At 53.4% G+C, this 19876-nt stretch overlaps 1 protein-coding gene across 1 annotated transcript; it reads left to right on the top strand.

Moving 5' to 3' along the window:
- The first annotated feature begins 2845 nt into the window (after positions 1-2845).
- CSUI_004461 (phospholipid-translocating p-type flippase subfamily protein) lies at positions 2846-19189 on the top strand. Its single transcript, XM_068064652.1, has 16 exons — positions 2846-4362; positions 4703-4886; positions 5364-5489; positions 6088-7404; positions 7787-7991; positions 8476-9522; positions 9929-10530; positions 10845-12077; positions 12622-12736; positions 13065-14087; positions 14488-14628; positions 15287-15508; positions 16102-16317; positions 16993-17114; positions 17760-18321; positions 18630-19189. The coding sequence occupies exons 7-16, from the start codon at positions 10310-10312 to the stop codon at positions 18741-18743; spliced, it is 3969 nt and encodes a 1322-aa protein (XP_067923381.1). The 5' UTR covers positions 2846-4362; positions 4703-4886; positions 5364-5489; positions 6088-7404; positions 7787-7991; positions 8476-9522; positions 9929-10309; the 3' UTR covers positions 18744-19189.
- The last annotated feature ends 687 nt before the right edge of the window (positions 19190-19876 follow it).

The following is a 19876-nucleotide window of genomic DNA, read 5'->3' as shown; positions in this document are numbered from 1 at the left end:
CGCTGGTTTGGTAATGGTGTACGTGAACATGCCTACGGAAATGTACTTCACTACGCAGCACGTGTTTTGTCTCTCAACTCGACGCGGGGGGCCCTCCCACAAACCTTCGCCTCGAGAGGGTGGCTCTCGTTACGTTTTGTCCGTCTGCAACCGTAGTGTAGCGCAGGGCCTGGACTATCACTCCCACCGTGCCCTCTTCCAGTCTCGAACAAAATGCGGGTCCGAAGCCGTACTGAAGTTGGTTGTGTTGGCACGGCGCCCTAGCTTCAAAGCTGTACTTGCACGTTCCATTCGTAGCATGCAAGGGGAACGGAGCAACCGGAGTCGCGTCAGAGGCAAATTTGAAGGCAGGAGACTGCGGACGGTCGACAACATCAAGTACAATCTTCGCCTGCTTTCACGGACTCGAGCGGGTCAAAAATCGGGCTGGCAGGTGTCGGCAGTAGGCAGTCCAGAGGCTACGGCATGGCAGTTTCTTGAACAAGACCTGAGTCCTGTTTCACTTTCGTGTACTGTCACCAGTAGTGATGTTTCGGCCGCGGAACCGACGGTACTCCGTGTGTCTGCCCACGGACCCGCGTCCGCTGGACAAAGGCCGCCATTCCTGACAAAGATCAGCCATGCGCTACTGATGCACTTGGGCGGGCCTTGTCGCTGTTTCACCACACAAAGACTGTAGACTTTCTGTGTCCTGCACTCCGCCGTGAGCGGACAAAAGCGAAACTACTCCACTGCCGCTGCGAGTGAACCAGATGGCGATTCCGCCACACCTCGCCCGGCGCTTAAGCTCCGTAGCACACTACACCAGCTGAAAAAGTTCGCGACAGACTTTTAGCGCTCCCCCATGACATTCGTATAGTCTAGAGTGCTTTGCTCTCTGCGGACCCTGAGTGCTCCGTCTAAGGGATCGCGGCAAAAGCGGGAAAGCACACCGCTGCAGGGTGACAAGGGGGAGAGTGAGCTTCGATTGGGCCGGTGTAGCTGTGGGCGCAGCAGATGCAATTGTTGGGACTGAGGATCTCCAGCTATTGCTCGCATTCTAGCACGCGCTAGCAGAGAAGCAGGAGCCACGCAGAAGACTCCCCTGGAAACGCGTCGTGATCTGAGCTCATGGTAAAGCCCCAGGAACGAAGCTACTTGTGCTGCGAAACTGTGGGCCTGACCTTGCCACCCGTGCGCTAGAGCGCTTACGGGCTACACTGCCCGTATCACATTGCTGACCCCACGTTAATGCCAAGATAGGCCACAGGCCTGAAAGACTACTGTCACGAAAGCGGCTGCTGGTCCCGCGTACGAAGTCCAGTACAGCGCCTGTCCCTTATACTCCCGCCAGTAGAGGCCCTTACTACATGCACACCCCGGCGGCCGGAGACGGTGCCTCCACCCCAGAAAGGGGCCATGAGTGGGTTCAGGCCGAGACCGAGGTACATCCACTGGACTGGAATTCATACTCATACCCCCACGTCTACTGTGTGCTGCTCAAAATGGAATCCTACTTTGAAGTGCTTCGGCATTCCAATTTGTGCCTCCGCGTGTGTGTTCGACCGGTGTTGCATACATCCTACCTGCTCTGCGCGCTGTCACGGGCCTAGGAGCACCTCAGCAAAGTCCGCCAGCGTGCGCTTGCCACGCAGAGCTAGCTGCTGGAGCTAGAAACTCAGAAACCCTCTACGCATGCAAGAAGACTCTTCGACAAAGTCTCGAAACTCGTGGAGGGGGGGCGTGGGAAGTTTCGCGCCCGCTCTCCCAGTCACCGTCTTTTCCGTGAGTGAGCGGCTGCTGTGGACCTCCGTTCAGCACTTGCTTCTTGTCACGATATGCCAGACTGTGCGCGGACACAGTCAGGACTAAAATCACGCCTGTTGTCAGTTTTGTGTCCTGTCTTCTCCCACACTCCCGCCGTCGGGAATCTCGGCGCCCGGGCGAAGAATCGCTCGCGTCTGTGCGGACCCAGACACTCAGGCACTCACCCGCTGTCTGTTCTGCATGTCATGGAGCGTCTCCGCAGCCGGAGAGCCCCAGCACAGTTGTGGTCGCCCTTTGAGCCGCCGGCACACTACGAGGTCCGCAGCCGGTTCGCGCTAGCCCTACATGGTCAGGAGTCTTGTGTCGCCATACTGTCATTGGCCCCTCTGGCGGCGAAACGTGCGTAGAACAAGGTTTGCCGGGACGCTCGGCACTCATTCGCTTAGTGATGCACTCTCGTGACGCCGTGTATGCCACAATAGAGGCACCCCTGGGAACGCTTACGCTCCAGCGAACTACACGCGTCACACGGTCACGGAAGCACTCAACCACATCTCCGCAGGCAACGTTAGCCAAACCAGTTTCTACTCCCAGTCCGCGTTCTCTCCGCCAGGCATACGCGACGTTTCCGTGACAGCTGCCTGGTTTTTTCCGTTGGGAGAGAGTTGGAGTGTCAGCTATGGTCACTTGTCCGGTGGGACTGCAAGGCCGCACGCGTCATAGCCGCTACCTGTAGCTGAGTTCATATGCCTCGTCCTCCGATCAATGCTGCCGTCAGACAACCCCGGGGACACGGACCGAGTGTAGACACTTCTCGAATGCCACGAGCCTCCCGTCGCCCCACATTCCTTCATTTCGCGGAGATGAGGGACAGATAAACAGAGAACCGGAGATATAGCGATGCTGTGGCGAGACAGAGGTGCAAGCGCGGCACTGATTTCAATCACCGCGGTGCTGTAACTCGTCCACAATACAGCAAGAACGACCTTCGTATCGCTGTTTCTTCCTCTGTGCGAGGTCCTGCTCCTCGTTCTGCGGACGCATGCAACTGTCGTGTTGTTGCCTTGTCGGCATCGAATCTTCAAACGTTGGCAGTTCATGACGCTTCTCTCGATGTATCGTAAGCTGATGACCGTTCTGTGGGTGTATCTCGTGTGAGTCTGACACCTTTTGTCACCGCCTGCGCACTGCGCGCAGTTAGCAGACTGCGCACTTTGCTGAAGCTCAGCGCCTGTTGTCTCGTCTCGCCCTGTCATGGATTATCGCTTCTCCGGCAAAGCGAATTTGCTGTTACGAGTAACTATTTCCATTCATTCTGAGCATTCCCATGACTTTACCCACATGTCCTGCGTCGAAGTTCCCGCATGCATTTGCGCTATTCGTGCGGTCTTTTGTCCCCCCCTTTGGCACGGGTAGGGGGTTTTTCCGCATGCCGTACACGAAATTCATCGGTGGCGAGCTTGAGTCCCTGACCGTTGTTCTTTTCGGCGTTCACTTCCATTGGCCGGCTCTTAGTGAATAGGACTATAAGGCCTCTACTTCTGATCTTGGTCGCTTATCATCTTAGGGGGGCATGCGTGCGCGGATTCTCTAAACAGTCGAGCACGGATTTCCGTCTACGGGGAAAGTTCCTTTGTCAGTTCTGACTAGCGGGCCGAACAGTCAGTCGGCTTCTAGGGGACCGTGGGGTTTCATATTTTGTGTTCAAGTGTCCCGCGCCTCACATGCCTTTTAGTTGGATGTCTGGTCTGGTGGCGGACTGCGCCAGCTCTCTGCCCTTCTCGGTTTTCGCCAGCTGCCCCTCAATTTTCGAACCGGGGGCCGCTGTTCAAGGACAGGCAGGTTGACGCTGTGGTGAAACCCCAGCCACACTTTTCAGCTAACGTTGTTTGTAAGGACACTAGCCCCCTTAGCGTGTAAAAGCACGCCTGTTTTGCGTACATCTTCTTTCCAGGTCTAAAACGGGTGTTTCCGAGAGCTGGCAGGCTCTCCAGGGAGGTGGCCGCGGAGTAGAGGAGATCTGCGACACAAGACGTGGAGGCCATTTCCCTCACTGGAGTCGATCTGTTTTCACTTTGTTCGGACGCAGTGCCGTTGGGACAGTTATGACCATGGCACTGCGGATCCAGGTATATGTCCGTACAGGTCCTGTGGGGCCGCTCCGCCACTGCATCCCGTGATTAAGGCGCTTCAGAGACACAAGTGCCCGCAGACACTAGCGAGGGCGACAGAGGCGTTTCCCTTACTCTTCATAAAAGTCCAGCCGTCTGTGTATACCACCGTTCGAGTCAGTCCGGCTCAGGGAATACGGAACCTGTCTCCAAGGTGCAGAACGCTACGACGTGACAGCCGGCCAAAATCACGGGACGGGTGTTGGGGATTCTGGAAATGTCAGTCCATTTCTTCTCAAGAGTGCATCAGGCGTGAAGAAGGAAATAGGTCGGTTTCAGTACATACCACTGCTTGCTTCAGCAGGGACTAGGTTGCGGCGCTCCGGCTCTTACATTCACGTTTAAACGGGTCTGTCTCTCCGAGACCGGCTTTAGGGGGAACATGGCCTGGCACAACGATGCTGGGAGTTTCACTTGGGTCGCTGTGGCGATCAGAAAAGAGAAGGTAAGTCGCGTCTGTTGTTACTGAAGTACAGTGCAGTGTCTTCCTGCAGCCCACTTCCCGGTGTCTGTATTTGTCCATCACCGGCGGCGACTTGTAGTTCTCCCTCCTTGGGCAAAGGCCGCGTTCTGTGTCCACCCCTTGGTCGTTCAAGGCGAAGGAGCGACATTTCTGTCCGACCCTCACCTTCCTAGAACGTCGAGCTCCGGCGTCGTAAAGATGTATGACGGCAGCAAACGGTGTGGGAGACGCCAAGATTACAAGTAGTTCGGTCGCGCCGTGTCTCATTTCACCGGTGTGACGAGCGTCTGTTTGAGTAAGCTGCTGTGTGCTTCCTGTACAGTAGTGCCCCGACGGAGTGGAGAGTCAACTTGAACTCTCCTCAGCCATACCCGTCCTGCAGCAATGAGGTAGTCACGTCCAAGTACACCGTATGGAACTTTCCTTTCAAGAATTTCTGGGAGCAGCTTCACCGCGCGTCCAACATTTACTTTTTCTTCATCGGCTTTCTACAGTGTATTCCCCAAGTAAGTGACGGTTGTTCCTTTTCTTTACTTCTTTGCCCCCCCAACACTGGTGGACCTCTCAGGATCTAGCTGTCGAGGCACACTCCTTTATTTATTCACGGCTCAAAATGGGAGTCTCGCGCCGATCGTGATCTCTTTCGAAAGACAGTCAACGGCTGCCGGACAGTGCGTGTGGAGGGAGAATTCGGCGAGCGCAGGCCAGAAACGCCTGTGCACTCAAGCCTTGACCCTATTGCGTGGTGACAATGCTCTTGCTTTTGATTCGAGTGTGCGCTCTTGTGTGACGTATGTATATGTAATTTGCCTATATAGGATCAAAAGGATTTTCAAACTCCTGGCCTCCCGGTGTGGTTTCAAGTCCTCTCTCTTTCGTCGCGACTTACTCTGCATAAGTGTGCCCGCACAGCGTTTGGAACACGCGTTCTCGAAGGCGTTCCACCCTGCAGTCTGGGTGCCTTTGTGAATTTATTGGTACAGATTTCCGCTACGGCAGGAGTGCCTACCATCAGCGCTCCTTTGACAGTCGTTCTGGTCTGCAACGCCATCAAAGACGCTGTCGAGGATTCACAACGGCATAAGTCGGACGATATTGAAAATGCTCAGGCAAGTTTGCTGGACCGCCAGGACATTAGCAGCTGTTCTTGTTCGTAGTGACAGGTAGACGGTGTCTTTTTTGGTCCGTGAAGAAGAAGCAATTCTTGGTCTATGCCCGTTTTCTGGTGGAATGACAGATGTCCTAGCTGTGGAGGTCCTCTCGGTTACTGAGCTCGCACTCTTTGCCTCGGGCAGCTCGTTCGGGAGGTATTCTTGTTTACGAACTTCTGCCCGCGGCGATCGCTGCGGGTATCGTAAGCGGGTGGGAAACAGAGCGTTCGTTTAAGAGCGCTGCTGTGATATCGGGTCTTGTGCGTCAACCGAGCCAGCCAGACAGGGCAGCGCAATGGCGGCCATGGTTCGCGCGTGTGGGGAGGCGCGTCCGAACAAGTATTTGTCCTCGCCAGTGTGTGCACAGAGCCAAGCATTACAGGAAGGTGAATTGACAGGTAGCGTGATCGGATGCGCTTGGTGTCCTTGCCCGAGTCCCTTTGCCCCGCCAGCTACCGCGGGAGGGTGTCGGATGAGCACGACAAGGGTGAACGGACACGAGGATTCATGGCGAGAGTAGGCGCGTTGAGTGAAGCACGTTCTCTTGTTTTTGCAGGCTTGCTACGTCATTCCACCGGACTGCAACGGGACCGAGGAACCCGGGCGTACTGGAAAGCTCCGGCGGTTTCTGCTTTGTCTCTTCGCGTGCGGCGCGTGTCGCAACCGAAGAAGAAGCTTGGACATCTCGTCAGCTCGCCTCGTCGCCCCCCGAGAACGGGCATCGGCAAGAGGAGATGGTATGGCAGATGGAGGAGCGGATAGCAGAGGGGCAAGTTCAAAGTCTCCGGCCCGTAGCGATGAGTTTGCGAACGGACTCTTGGAGAATCTCCCCAATCAGAAGACAGAGCAGGACTGCCTCCAGCTAACCGCGTCACCTCTGTCAAAGCCGTTGAACGCGTTGGAACGAGATGGTGTATCTCGAAGCGGCAGATCTGTCCTCTCCGTCGGAAAAAGCTGCGCTGCAGAGTTGGCGTCTCCCTCCTTGTTACCATCTCACCCGTCACCCCGTTCGCCGCTGTCTTCGGACAGCAGCAAACCACTGAGTAAAGGGAGCTTAGACTCCACTGACGTCCCGGGTCCCGGAGGTGTGGCGGAAAGTATGTCTTCGCTGGGAGTCGTGCAGTGCCAGTGGAAGGATCTGCGTGTAGGAGATCTGGTTGTCTGTCTGCGGAACGAATTCGTCCCGGCAGACATTCTGCTCCTCGGTTCCTCAGATCGCCACGGTATTGCGTTCGTTGAAACTGCAAGCCTGGATGGAGAAACGAATCTGAAGGTGAAGCAGATCCCCAAAGATTGTCTGAGCTGGCTTGGTTGTGATCTACCAACAGCCTTACAGAAAGTCAGGCATGGTGGAGGTTTTGTTTCCTGTGACGCACCCGACAGCAATCTACATGCATTTGACGGAGTGTTGCACTTTCGGCCTCAATGCGAAAAACAGAATGAGTGCCCACTATCAAGGGGCAGTCTGTCCTCGGGGCGTGCCAGCAAACTGCGCTGCGGGACAGCCGATGGCTCCCAAGCAGGCGAAGAGCCGGTAGCACAGGTACGAGAAAGCGGCGAGGAACACAACAGAGACAAGGGGATCGCTGACGGGGATGTCGGGACAGGAAGCGAATCAGGCCAGAGGTTCGACGAAGCTCCTATCGCGCGGAGTATTCAGGATGCGGAAGGGCAGCTTCGTAACGACCCCGGTGGACGTGATGCAACAGGACTGAGTGCGGCTGGCCGAAATGACTGTTCTCCGGTCTCGGTCTGCGAGAAGAAAATGCCGCTAGGTCTTCAGCAGCTTCTTCTTAGGGGTTGCAGACTCAGAAATACGGAGTGGGTTGTTGGACTAGTTTTATACACGGGGCGACAAACAAAAATTCAAATGGTGAGTGAGGCGTGTCCCTTGAGGGTGTCCATACTGTATGTTTGAGTTACAGCTTCTGAGCACGAAACGGCTTCTAGAGATCGTTTTCGTTCTGTGAGCTGCCGGAGCTGGGTCTCTTCGAGAAGGCGGCATACGGTGTCCGCACTTCTGCGGCTTGACCGGGCCGTTTCTTTCCTGTCGTTCGCCGCGTCTGGTGCCGAAGCGACGAACTTGTTTTAGACATACGCAATCAGTAGTTGAAAATTCAGCGTGTGGCGCACAATAGAGAGATATGTGTTGGCGGTCTTTCCAGGGTGCGGTGGCTTTTCGATGGGGTACTTCGTGATTAGCTTGCGGCTCTGTGGCTGGCTTCCTCCTCTATCCGTGCATTGTACTCTCTCAGAATTCAGGTCGCCCTAGAGCGAAGGTTTCTCGCGTGGAAAGGTTGACAGGTCATATGATTCTCGGTCTCGCGTTGATTCAACTGGTTCTTTGTGCCGCCTCGGCGCTGGCAAGCACTTTGATGCGACTCTCGCCAACTGCCGCTTTGAGTGATCTGACATACCTGGATGGAGGCCACAGCGAGGTTGGCGCATCCTTTCACTACTGTAAGCTTTTTTCAGACGTGCTAGTTTCAGGGGAATGTAACAGACATCCGCTCGTGAGTCGGTCCGGGTGTAGAGACGTCCGTTAGAGCGTAGTAGTTGATGGGAGAAGGACTGTTCTTGCTGAAAGCCTTGTGTCATAACCGACGATTGGCACCAGGGAGTCAGAAAGAGCCGTCTCCTGATAACGCGTCTCATGTTTTGTCGTGGTCCCTCTTCCTGGGTATTCCGTTTTTACTGCGAATGCGGAGCCCAATCGTACGCAGTGGCGATAGATCCCGTTTCCGTTTTCCCACAGAAAGAGTGAGCGACCCTCGGACGCTCTTCGTCCTTAGGAAAGAAGCTGTGGTCGAATCCGGATTGTCTGTGCTTCGATGTCCCAGGGGGGCTACTACTAGCTAGGCCATCTGTTGATTCTCGGCTGTGATGCCGAGTGTCCGGTCCGAGTATGTATCTGTGTCTGCTGTTTTCCTCTTTGCTGCGCCAGGGATTGTTAACCTTTTTACATGGATTGTTCTTACATCCAATCTCATTCCAGTCTCGCTTGTTCTTCAAACCACGTTCGTCAAAGCCATCCAGGTTACTTTCATCAACAGGGAGCGTTTGTCATGGGCATCGCAGCCTTCTCGTCTCCCGGGTTCGCCGTCTCACGGAAAACACGACGGAGCAGTCCCAGCTCTAGGAGACGTTTCTCCGCGGAAGAAGACAGCGTCCCCCGGTGAGGAGATTCTGGCACCCAGGAATCGCTTTCCCTTTATTTTCTCTCTTGGTGCGGCCGCCAAGAGGAATTCGACGCGGGGGGCGGATTGCCACACGGGCGGCCGTTTCTCTTCGCAAGTCACCAAGACTGCAGAGAAGGAAAAGCCAGAATCGACGCCGTGCACTTCGCAAGAGACAAGCGGGAATGTGGAAACAGGGGGAAGACATCCGTCGTTAAGACCAGCTGGTGAGGGGCAAGAGGAATCAGACAGCGAGCGGGTTCCAGGTGCTGTGGAAGATGAACTCGCGAATACAGAAACGGCCCTACGTAGTCCAGTCAATGTGTGGGACAGCGGCACTGAAGTTCCGCGACAACGAAAGCCTGGAGGAGAAGAGGCCGGTGATCGTAGCTTCAGCTCTTTCAGAGGTTCGCGAATGAAACGTTCCTTGCGGCTGAACCACACATCTACAGGAGAAGCCAAAAAACAAGTTGCGCTGGACGAAGAAGCCCGTCGAAAGCGGGAAAGAGCACTCGGACTCCCACAAGAGGACAGAGTGACTGAGGAAGCAGCACAGGGGGGAGCAACGGGGCGTATATGGCCCTGTATTCCTTGGCGCCCGGGGTTTGCGAAGAGGTCACATGAGGAGTGTGGAAACTCGGATACGGACAGCGGGTCTTCGGTCTGTTCGGACGATGAACCAAGGAAAGGGTCAGCCATCGTCGCACGCACTTCAGATCTGAATGAGGAACTAGGACAAGTGGGCTACGTCTTCTCAGACAAAACTGGGACGATGACGGAAAATGTCATGGAGTTCAGAAAGTGCTGCGTTCGGGGTGAGCAGTTTGTCGCTTAGAGCCTCATTTGACGGCCTGACAGGGACGTCCTATCAGCAGCGTTGTACGTGCAGACTCGGAAATTTTTTACGTTCGAGTCGAGGAACTGATTTCAAGCGAGTATGGCAGACTCGCTCTCTATGTCGGTGCAACGTTGCGAAGATGATCGGGACGGTAGAAGGTCGTTAGCTGCGGCGCAGGGACAGCCGGTATAAGACTGGATGGATATGCAGCTTCTGCTCTACAGAGTTTTCCCGACTGGGTACTCTTCAGTGCCCCCGTTTGATCCACCGGGCTCTTTGTACGTTCTGTGAAATTCTTCGGATTTAGCTCTTCCAAGTACTTCTTGACAGTCTTCAGCGGAGGTGTCGGCCATTGTTCGTTGGTGCTTTTTCTCTTTCTATAGGTGTCCGCTACGGGGACGTAGCGGCAGCCGTCGCAGAGCGAGACGGAGGCCACGGACGGAGCGCATGTAATTCGCAACCAGGACAATCTGGAGGACTCACGTCTCCGGACAATCTCCCTCCTGGTTGGTTTCTCTCCGATCTGTTTCGCGCCTGACCGCGTTTCACTGCTTTCTTTGGGGAAAAGGAGGTCTTGGGTGGGTACCTAGCGCTTGCAAAGGGATGTACGGTTGCGCATGCAGGTTTTGCAGAACAGCTCCTTGTGTTTTATCTGCAAGGACTTTCCGGGCTGGTATACAGTTTAGCAAGCGCAGAACTCTAGTCTCAGAACAGTGACACTGGAAATCGCTTGAAAGTGCTGAGACGGAGTTTTTAAAATCCTAATGACGGCTATCTCTTCTTTTTCTCTAACAGAAGTCGAAGCAAGAAGGCCCGCACTCCGGACTGAGCTGCGAGCCCCTCACGTTCATATGCCGGATCCGCGCCTCCGAGAAGATCTCAATGACCCGGAGCACCCCATGCAGTCGTACATCGTGGACTTCTTCGTTCATCTCTCCGTCAACCACACTGTTCTACCGGAGCCCAATAACCAGGGCCAAGTGAGGTAAGCAATGTAGCTCCTTGGTTGACGAGTCTCAACACCTTCCTCGTTCCTGTTCCCGCGTCGCGCTGGCTGTAAGCAACTCCCCCGGCCTCGGGTCGCAGAGGATGTCCACCTTGTTGATTGATATTCAGCTCAGAGACGCCCAGTGCACCTTCGTTTTTTCTCTGCATACCAAGAAAAAAACGTTGAGTGTGTTGCATGCAAGACGGAAGCTCCTGGTCTGCATTTATACCATGTGGTCCGAAACTAAAGCCAGCACATACTCGGTCAGACTTCTGATACCCTTCGTTTTTCTTTTCACTGTGAGGACACAGGTACTCTGCAAGCAGTCCAGACGAGAAGGCCTTCGTTTGCGCGGCTCGTCATTTCGGCGTCGAGTTCGTCAACCGCACTTCGCGAGGTGTTGAGCTCAATGTATTAGGCCGGCGAGTACATGTTGACGTGCTGGCGTCTTTCCCTTTCGACAGCGCGCGCCGCCGGTCAACGGTACTCTGTCAAATCTCCGAAGCGCCCGGAGACAGCTTGCCTACGTCGGGCGCTTCGTCGGAGACGCCCAAGGGTCCACCATGCCCTCAGACACTCCCGGCGGACGACTGTGCAAGCAGCCTACCCGGTAATTCCGTCTCCAACGTTGGAGAAGACGAGCGAGCAAGTGCCCCCCCGTCCTCCTCTACCGCAGCACGGGCCTCTATGGCAGGTGATGCCCATGCTCCTCCAAGTGTCTCTAGTTACACAAAGCAGGAGGAGAGTGTAACGCGAAAGAGATCTCATCAAGGCACGACTGGAAGTAGGCTGGTGGCCAAACAGCACCCGTCTCAGCCGCAAGCAGAGCCTCTTGCCCAAGCCGCTGGTACCCCGAAGGCTTCTGCCGACCCCAGTTACCCCCCTCATATCGCTGTACAGGCAGACTCAAAACAGGGTGTAGTAGGGCGGACGGAAGGTCAGCGCTCGGGAGACTCTTCGGCCTGCAGGAAGCGTATCGTTCTGTTCAGCAAAGGCGCCGACGTCGTGATCTTGCCCAGGCTTCGAAGGCTCTCCACTCACCATGGTTGTGACGAAGAACCCGGGGCCAGGGACTTTTCGAAGGAAAGTGAACTGGACAAAACTGAGAAACAAAAGAGCGCAAAGCCGAAGGAAGCTGCAGCCAAACGCCCGCCTCAAGAGGGGACACCAGACCGGCTGGAGAAGGCTAGGAAGCCAAGTGGACAGCGCCAGTCTTTCACTGAAGATTCACGAGCGGCCAGGAATAATGAGGACATCAGGCCGACCACTCGCACAGAGAGGAACGAGGTAGATGCGGCCGGCGTGCCCCTCGCAGGTACCTCAGCCAGAACTGGCCAAGTGGAGACGACGGGCTTGGCAGATGAGGAAGAGTTCCAGTGCCGACGAAGGATGGAAAATGCTCTGGAAGCCTACGCGGCCGAAGGGCTCAGGACTCTTTGCATAGCAAAGAGAGTTCTGGACGAAGCAGAATTTGCGGCCTGGTACGAGGAGTTTTCGGCAGTCGAACTCGACCGCGGGAGCGACAAACAGTCCAGACTTCTGGGGTGAGTTCCCATAAGAGCTTTGTGTTCTGTTGCAGGAGGAGCCATGGAAGCTACAAGGAGTTTCATCCACTGGAGAAAAAATAGGTGCCAGTCTGTAGAGGACTTAAATATACCGTCGCTACCAGCGTCATTGTCATAAGTTACCGGAAGTGCTTAGAGAGGCTACACATGGATTTACGAAGGCGCGGCTGTTGCCGAAGCCTACGTCTGTATTGCGGACCTACCTGGGCTACTGCAGATGGTGTCTCTGCATTTTACCCAAAAGTATTGCCACACTCATGCAGCCCACAGGTTACGAAGCTGCTCAGTCAACACGGGTAGCCAGGGTTGGCATACGATCTTCTTACAGTGCAGGACGGCGTCTTTTCTTGCGCCCGCCGCAGGAGTTAGTGATGTCTTGTGCTGCTCCATGCACCCTTCCGGGCTCCGGAGACGCGAACACAGCCCGACCTGTATAGGCTCAATGACAGTCAGTGACTGTCGCGTTCCTTCTTTGGGTGACGTTGGATGCTGTCCGGATGGTTCTTGCATGCCGTGTTCGCAGCTTGGCAGAGAAGCTCGAAGTCAGTCTGGAGCTCCAAGGCGTCACCGGCATAGAAGATCGACTCCAAGAGGGAGTTGCGGATACTATTGCGAAATTGCGTCAAGCTGGCATTCATGTAAGTCTAGGAGGGAAAAGGAATCCTTGCAGTATTAATTGGGCTAGTTGCTTTCTTCTCTGAAGCCATTTGCGAAAGAAGAGATGTTTTCAAGGTCGGACACAGGAGGCCTCTGCATTTACATGCCACACAGACCAAAGCCTCCGGCGAGGGTTTGAGATGAAGAACTCCAAGGAACCGCACGAACTGTCCCCCTCTTGTCGGCTTCATCAAAGCAGCCTCCCCCTCTCGTGTCATCAAGTCACCACCCAGTTTCTCAACTCGACTGACGCAGAAGAAGTTCGCGTCATCTCCTTGTGGTTGCCGATTTTTTGGTGTCTTGCCGTAGGTATGGATGCTCAGTGGAGACAAAACAGAGACCGCATTGAACGTAGGAGTGGCGACTTCTCTCATTCACCGAGACGCTCACCTGTCCCGGTATCTGTGGAAGAAGGACAGTCAGAACTCCGAGCGACTGGAAGCTCAACTGAGGGTCGATCTGGACGCAGTTGAGAAGAGATTGCCGTGTTCTCCCTTGTCTCGCCTTCTCTCGCTGCGTTCGCTAATCCCGAGAACGTTGTTATGCCGATATAGTAACAGTGCTTCTTCTACCAACATAGAACCACCGGGGCCTCCGGTTTCAGCCGGTTTCAAATCAGAAGGACAAAACCAGCCCGTTCAGTCCTGCAGTGGCTCTCCATCACGAGACGTCGGCACTGGTGGTGGCCCTCGGAGTGACAGCATTCCTTCGGTCGGAAACCCTGTTGAAGGGCGTGTCGACAATACCGGGCGCAGAACAGTCGTGGACGGGGGACGGCCTGCTGAAGCTGCTAGAAGTGTTCTTGGGACCGGAGGCGTGTCTTCTGCAGAAGCAACTGGTGCGGAAAAGTCTTTACAAGGACAACCAGGTGGAAGCATCACTTCAGAGCGGGAGGGGAGAGTGTCAGGTGGTGTGCGCACGGTGAAGGGGGAACGGACAAGCTGCGCGGGAAGGAGCGAAGGAGATTCACAGAAAGAAAAGGTTGTGGCTGAAGCGGATCCCGTACAACAGCGCTACGGTGCCGGTGTCCTGATGACACCTGGGACAGTGGAAAATCAGAAGGAACTCGACTCGACTGGTACTTGTTGTCCGTCAGAGAGAGATGAGAGACCGAGGAGGACAGGGAATGGGGAGACAAGCTTGGGGGACGGTTACGTCCCGTTCCGGGACCAAAAACGGGCAAGACATGTTGTTTCTCCTCCAGAAGCTCTCATTGTGGATGGAGAGGCTCTGACGTTTTTGTTGGCTGACCCTCAGAGACGGAGCCGCTTCATTCGCCTGTGTTGTTCATGTGTCTCCGTCATCTGTTGTCGAGTGGCACCTCATCAGAAGGTAAGGGGAGTCAGGAGAAGTGTGGAAACGCTAAAATCCGCTGTGAATCATTTCTTGTTCGTCGCGCCTACTCACCAGGAATTTGGTAGTTCTACACGCTCCGGTTGTTCGTCCAATAGAGCGACGTAGTGCTATCTGTGTCGAGTCCCTTCAGTGTTTCTCTGAGCAACCTCACTCGTGTAGCACTACACGACTCACGGGGCCCCTGTTCACCCACCTCGGAGTTGTTGCTCTGCAAGCGTTCGAGTTTGCTCCTGGTGTTAAGCTCTGTGCGTAGCCAAATCGATGTGATTACAGCATGCACATGATCATATGCCGGAGTTGCTTCCCACTCCGTTCACTTAGAGTGGTTACCAGGAGAGAGTGCTGTTTGCCTGGACTGTGATCACTGTGCTCGCAGGGGACTGTGGTAGACCTGGTGAAGAAAGCGACGAGAAGAATCACTCTTGCCATAGGAGACGGGGCTAACGACTGCAACATGATCCTTCGGGCCCATATTGGTGTTGGAATAAAAGGCAATGAAGGCAACCAGGCGTTCAACGTAAGTTTTCATCGCCAAATGTGGTTGATGGTATAGCTAGTGAGACGACAGGAAGAGGACCATACTAGTGGCTTACAGGTAGTAAGCAGTCGTGGAGGGACCACTTTAGAGCCAAAGAGCGCCACAACAAGGCACGCTTTCCTTTTCACGTCTTCTCGGCCACAGGCCGAGCTCGGTTTTTTTGCGCAAGATGCAGCTGTGCGGCTTTTGCGTGCTGCTGCCCTTCTCTCGTTCCTGCGCTGGATTTTCAGCATGGGTTTCTCGTAGGACCGTCCTTTCTTCAGCGCGCTTGTGCACCTTGCTTTCTCTCCTGGTCTTCTCAGTTCTCTTCATGTTTGCCGTGGGCACCATCCTCACAGAGAGTTGCCTACCTGATCAAGCGTGTTTCCGCGACACGCTCGATGGAGGGCACAAACAGGCATGATCCCTACATCAAACCTTCAGCCCTAAGAATGCTGCTGGCTCTTCAAATGACGTCTTTCTATGTTAAGGGGCCAGTCAGTTCATGCGAACCGGCGGTGCACTGGGCGGCGAGCCAGCTGCCGTTCTCCCATATATATATATATATATATATATGCCTACGTCTCTCCTTCTCTCGGTATAGCAGTATGTCTACTTCCCACCTTGTCCTTCGCGCCTTTGTGTGATGCTTTTGCAGTGTTCGGATTTTGGCTTGACGCAGTTTCGACTCCTCTTACCTTTACTTCTTGTGCATGGCCGGTGGTGTTATCAACGCGTGGCGATTTTGGTTTTGTACATTATCTACAAGAACTTAGTTCTTACAGTCCCCCTGTTTCTCTACGGCTTCTATTGCCTTTTTTCTGGCCAGAAGTTCTACCCAGAATTTCTGTACCAGTTTTACAACATCTGCCTTACTTCAGTAAGTTCCTCGTCTCTGTTATCCGCGGAGAGGGTTTGACCGCACTCCGAGTTGGGCTCTGCTTTGCTGAGGTGAATGATATATCTTGGTATCTTTTTTTTCCTGAAGAGAACTGGGTTGTTGGTGAAAAACACCGGGACGAACAGGGGGCCGCTGACCTCTCAGTCATTCCATGGCATGTGCATGTACATGTTTTCCTAGGGACTGCCAGAGACACCGGAGCGTCCGGAGGGGACAGGCCACCAGTACGAGTAATCGACCGTTATAAAAGTGTAATCTGCAGGTGGAACTACCGATATTGTCGGTGTTCTACTGCCGTGAGATGCACCCCTCTGTGTGTCATTTTTTACTGGCGCTAATCCCTCATTCTCGTACACCTGCGGATTCCACTCCGCTGGGGATCATACAGTTATCACCCTTTGTGCGTGCTGGACGGCTCCTTAGTAGCGATGATGTCTGTGTCTGGATCACTTGATGTTTCTATGCGGAAGTGGCGGCTAGGAGACATCTGTGTATGTGTGCACTTGGGGGCGCGGTTGGACTTTGCGGTGCATTAGACTTTGTTGAGTGTGTTGGACTCATTACGCCTCCAGACTCCTATTACATTTTATGGAATTTTCGAGCAAGACGTCGATCGCCGTCTGTCTCTGGAGTACCCGCAGTTGTACCGCGCCGGGCAAAGGGACGCCCTCTTGGATACCAAGTCGTTTTTTTCTTGGATCTTTCGTGGTATCTTTCATGGCTCAATCAACTTCATAGTCTGCGCCTTCTGTTTGGGTTACTCCGTCGTTCCTCTTCCCGGGGGCCGAGTAAGCCAAGAAAGCTCTCCTCGCGTTTCGTCTCCTCCACACAGCAGCAGATTCCGAAGCGTGCCAGGCATCTATGTCGACCTTCTCAGTTTCTGTTGCGCAACACTTTGCGCAGATAAAGTGTACGGAGACTTATTCAAGAGAGAGGACACCTCAGTTTTTCTCTTCCCGGTTACTACCTTGTCCGCGTAGTGTTTCTGCGGCTTTTGATGTTGTGGCATCTGCATGCTTCGACTTGATAAAACAGCAACCCAACCAAGCTTGAACTGTTTTCTTTTTCATCATTTTCCAGGTTCCTTGGTTTCATCTGTTTAGAATATGGTAACTGCCATGTATCTTTCCACGGCGTACGCACTCCCCTAGTGCCTGTTCTACTGAGAGAACAGGCAGTCGCCCGCCTTATCTTCGTTTCCTTGGACCTCAGACTTCAGGGTGAATGATCAGAAAAGATTATGCGGCATGCTGACGTGCTACGCCGGTTCCTCTTCTGGCAGTATATAGTTATGCGAAATACGTTTTCGTGAACGCACGGGACAAAAGAGCAGTGATAGCCGTAGAGTTAGTACGTGTCGGACTGCATCTTCTCCCCTCTACCGAACACAGTGTTAGTCTTTTTGCGGGTCTGTGGTGATCTCTTTATTATGCTATGTTGGTCTCTTGTCTTGTCCTCTTCAGCCGTTCGACCTCTGGTTGGTGGGGACCGTGATCATGATCACGAACTGCATTGTGGCTAACATGGATATCCTCCTTTACTCTTCATACCTGTGTACTCCCATCTACATGGGTATGGCGCTCACGTAAGTCTCCATTTTTTTTTTCTTTTCGAAAAGAGTACCACCTCCCGTTTCTTCTCGTTTCTCGTCGTCATGTTTTTTCTCCAGTGGCTTCTTCAGTTTCGTCATACCATGCTCCGAGCCAACAGCACGACTGCGGTTTTCCTTGAGCAGTAAATCTCGTCTCTTGTATGAATTTCCCCGCGCTGCATGTCGCGGGCGCACCCGTTCTACCTCATCAAATTGACACACACCACCATCACGCGGCCTTCTTAGTAGACCGTTTCCATCACATGCCTTTTTGTGACTCGGTGTCTGAGAGCGGGATCATTTCTTTGCGGGCACGGCATCCTTGCCTGCAAAGAGGGAGTAGAAGGAGGCGAGGAGATCGTTGTGTCGGCACACTCTCTGAGAAACGTTCTTTGGACACGCCTTTACTGAGGAGCGCTCTGGTCTATTGTTGCCGCAGATCAGCCGGTAGCCGAAATTACGTTCAGGCCTTCGGAGAACGAACAAATGCTAATAGCGATAAACAGCAGGACAAGCCTTTCGGCTAGTAAGACGTACCTATGTACAACTTTCCTTTTGCGTAGTCTCAGTGCAGACTCAGCTTTCCTAAGTGTATACGTTTCTTTCTGTTTGTTTCTGTTGTGTTCTTTTCTGATTCAGGTTGATATCCTGCATTGTGATTTTCGTTCTGAATTCTACGGAGTACCTAGGGGGTATATCGACTGGGGCTATATTTCTAATCTGTGAAGCTTTCCCAGTAGTTTTTCTTTGTTGCCTCATTATTAGCACTTTCTCGCTTGGACTGAGGTGGTTCGAACGTAGCTTTAGAGTGAATGTCCGTCCTGAATTATCGGATATCATTCAGCAGAAGGAATATGTCGGAATCACGCCTTATATTCCTAAGAGGAAGGTGAGCGCTGAATTCTTACGCAAGAAACTCCGAAGGAAGCGATCATCGTTGCCTGTTTCAGATACAGGCGAAAAATTGGAGGCCGTTCCCCCCAGGAAGAAAACTGGCCCTCTACCGATTTTTCATGATGGCGGCGATTGGGCAGGTGATGGCGCCTGCTACACGGCAGACGAAACCCGAGAACCAGGTGTCTACAATAATAAGCGCTCTAGACCGGCAACAACTACGACCCCACCGTCCAAGGATGGGGCGCGCTGTCAGCGGAAAGGGACAGCCGGCCGTTCACCTGGATGCCGGCGCGGTCAAAACACGGTAAGGGCTATCGATCTATCTGCTGGAGACGGAAGCGTGTGAGCTGTGTTCCTGTTGTGTCTATTGAGGGTGACGTGTAGACCTTGCCTCGTTTTTGTTCAGCCTGGCACTAAGCTCAGGTGACACTCCCAGTGTGTGCGGACGAGCGTTTTGGGGCTTGTAGACTTTCTATACTTCGTGCGGAGTCGAAGAGCTCGTGTCCAGCTAATTGCGTGTGCAGCGTGGGTATATGAGGCATTCTTTCGAGTAAAACATGCTAACTAGTTATTATCTTGGATTCTTGCTTTGCTTGTGAACTTTCTTTACAGGGAAGACTGAATGACCCTCTCTACCGTCTGCAGACGTCTTTTTCCTTCGGAGGGTTCGCATTCTCAGAGCCTGACCCCTTACTGCTAACCGTGGAAAGGTCTTTAAGCCTGTGAATTTTTTTTGTCAGAGGATGCAAGATAGAGTGATGCTGTTTTTTTGAGCAACAAGCGTCCAGTGACTGCCGTGCTTGCTCGTCTGAGCCGTTCTTTCAGAAGTAGTAGTCCGATTGTCTCTATTGCTATTGTTAAGGGAGGGTTCGTCCGTTCTCTGTTGAAATTTGAAAGCAGAGATTGTATCAAGAAGTTTTTCTTGTATTTTGTTTTCTTCGGGTTTTGTGTATCATCAGAATGCTGCCTCTGTCTTGTCACAGCCGACCGCGATTTGTACTCCTAAAGGTGGAAGTTCCTTCTTCTCCCTTCTCTTTGTATATGTCGGTCCCAGGCGGCTCTCCTGCTTGTACCGCTCATTGGTGCGGTGGCGTTTGTATAGACTTATCATATCCGTAATTATGGTATGCCGTACTTTCATCCGAACGAATGAAATTTCTTGGGTCTCCATTCTTGGAATCACCCTCTGTCAGAAAGCGGGGGGGGAAATACTGTGCTTCCGGCTGTTACATATACAGTGGCAGCCGAGGGGCTGACGCGGAGGAGGAGGGACCGCGGCATGATTCAGGCATAGATGAGAATGGAGGTTCTAAATGAGACCTAGGATTGAGTCATGCTACTCTCAGCGTGTATCTGTTTAAGTCAGTTGACAATATAGGCAAAGGAGATAGTCGAGTTTTCTAGAGATGACTGCGGGGGGTTTGTGATAGAGAGCGCTGTAAATGAGGGCGTCCGTAGGAGTCTCGAGTCTGTACGCCTCATCGGTGCTTGGTACACGTCTTCGTAAAGCGTAACCTAGGTAAAACACATACATACTAGCACTTCATGTCTTTCTCCTTACGTGGTGAACAGAGTTCACACGGAGTGCTTCGTTGAACCGATGGACGACCGACTCACTAGGAACCACACAGAGTCTTTCGCTCTCGCAGCAACACGCCACCTTTCCCTCCCGTTTCGAAGTGCCAAGACGACCGGCGAAGAGAAAAGAGTTTTACTAGCACTCAATACACTGCGCTATTCAGCTCGTCACCATTTAGGCGTGCTTCTCTGCCCGAGCAGGTGCTTCAAAACCGGACTCATCCTCTTATATGAGACGATATGATTTCTTTCGGACGTTGTGGTTACTGTTGAGAAACTGT

This window comes from Cystoisospora suis, assembly GCF_002600585.1.
Source record: "Cystoisospora suis strain Wien I chromosome Unknown contig_2080, whole genome shotgun sequence".
Classification (NCBI taxonomy): Eukaryota; Apicomplexa; class Conoidasida; order Eucoccidiorida; family Sarcocystidae; genus Cystoisospora; species Cystoisospora suis.
This window is presented reverse-complemented; position numbering and strand designations above follow the sequence as displayed.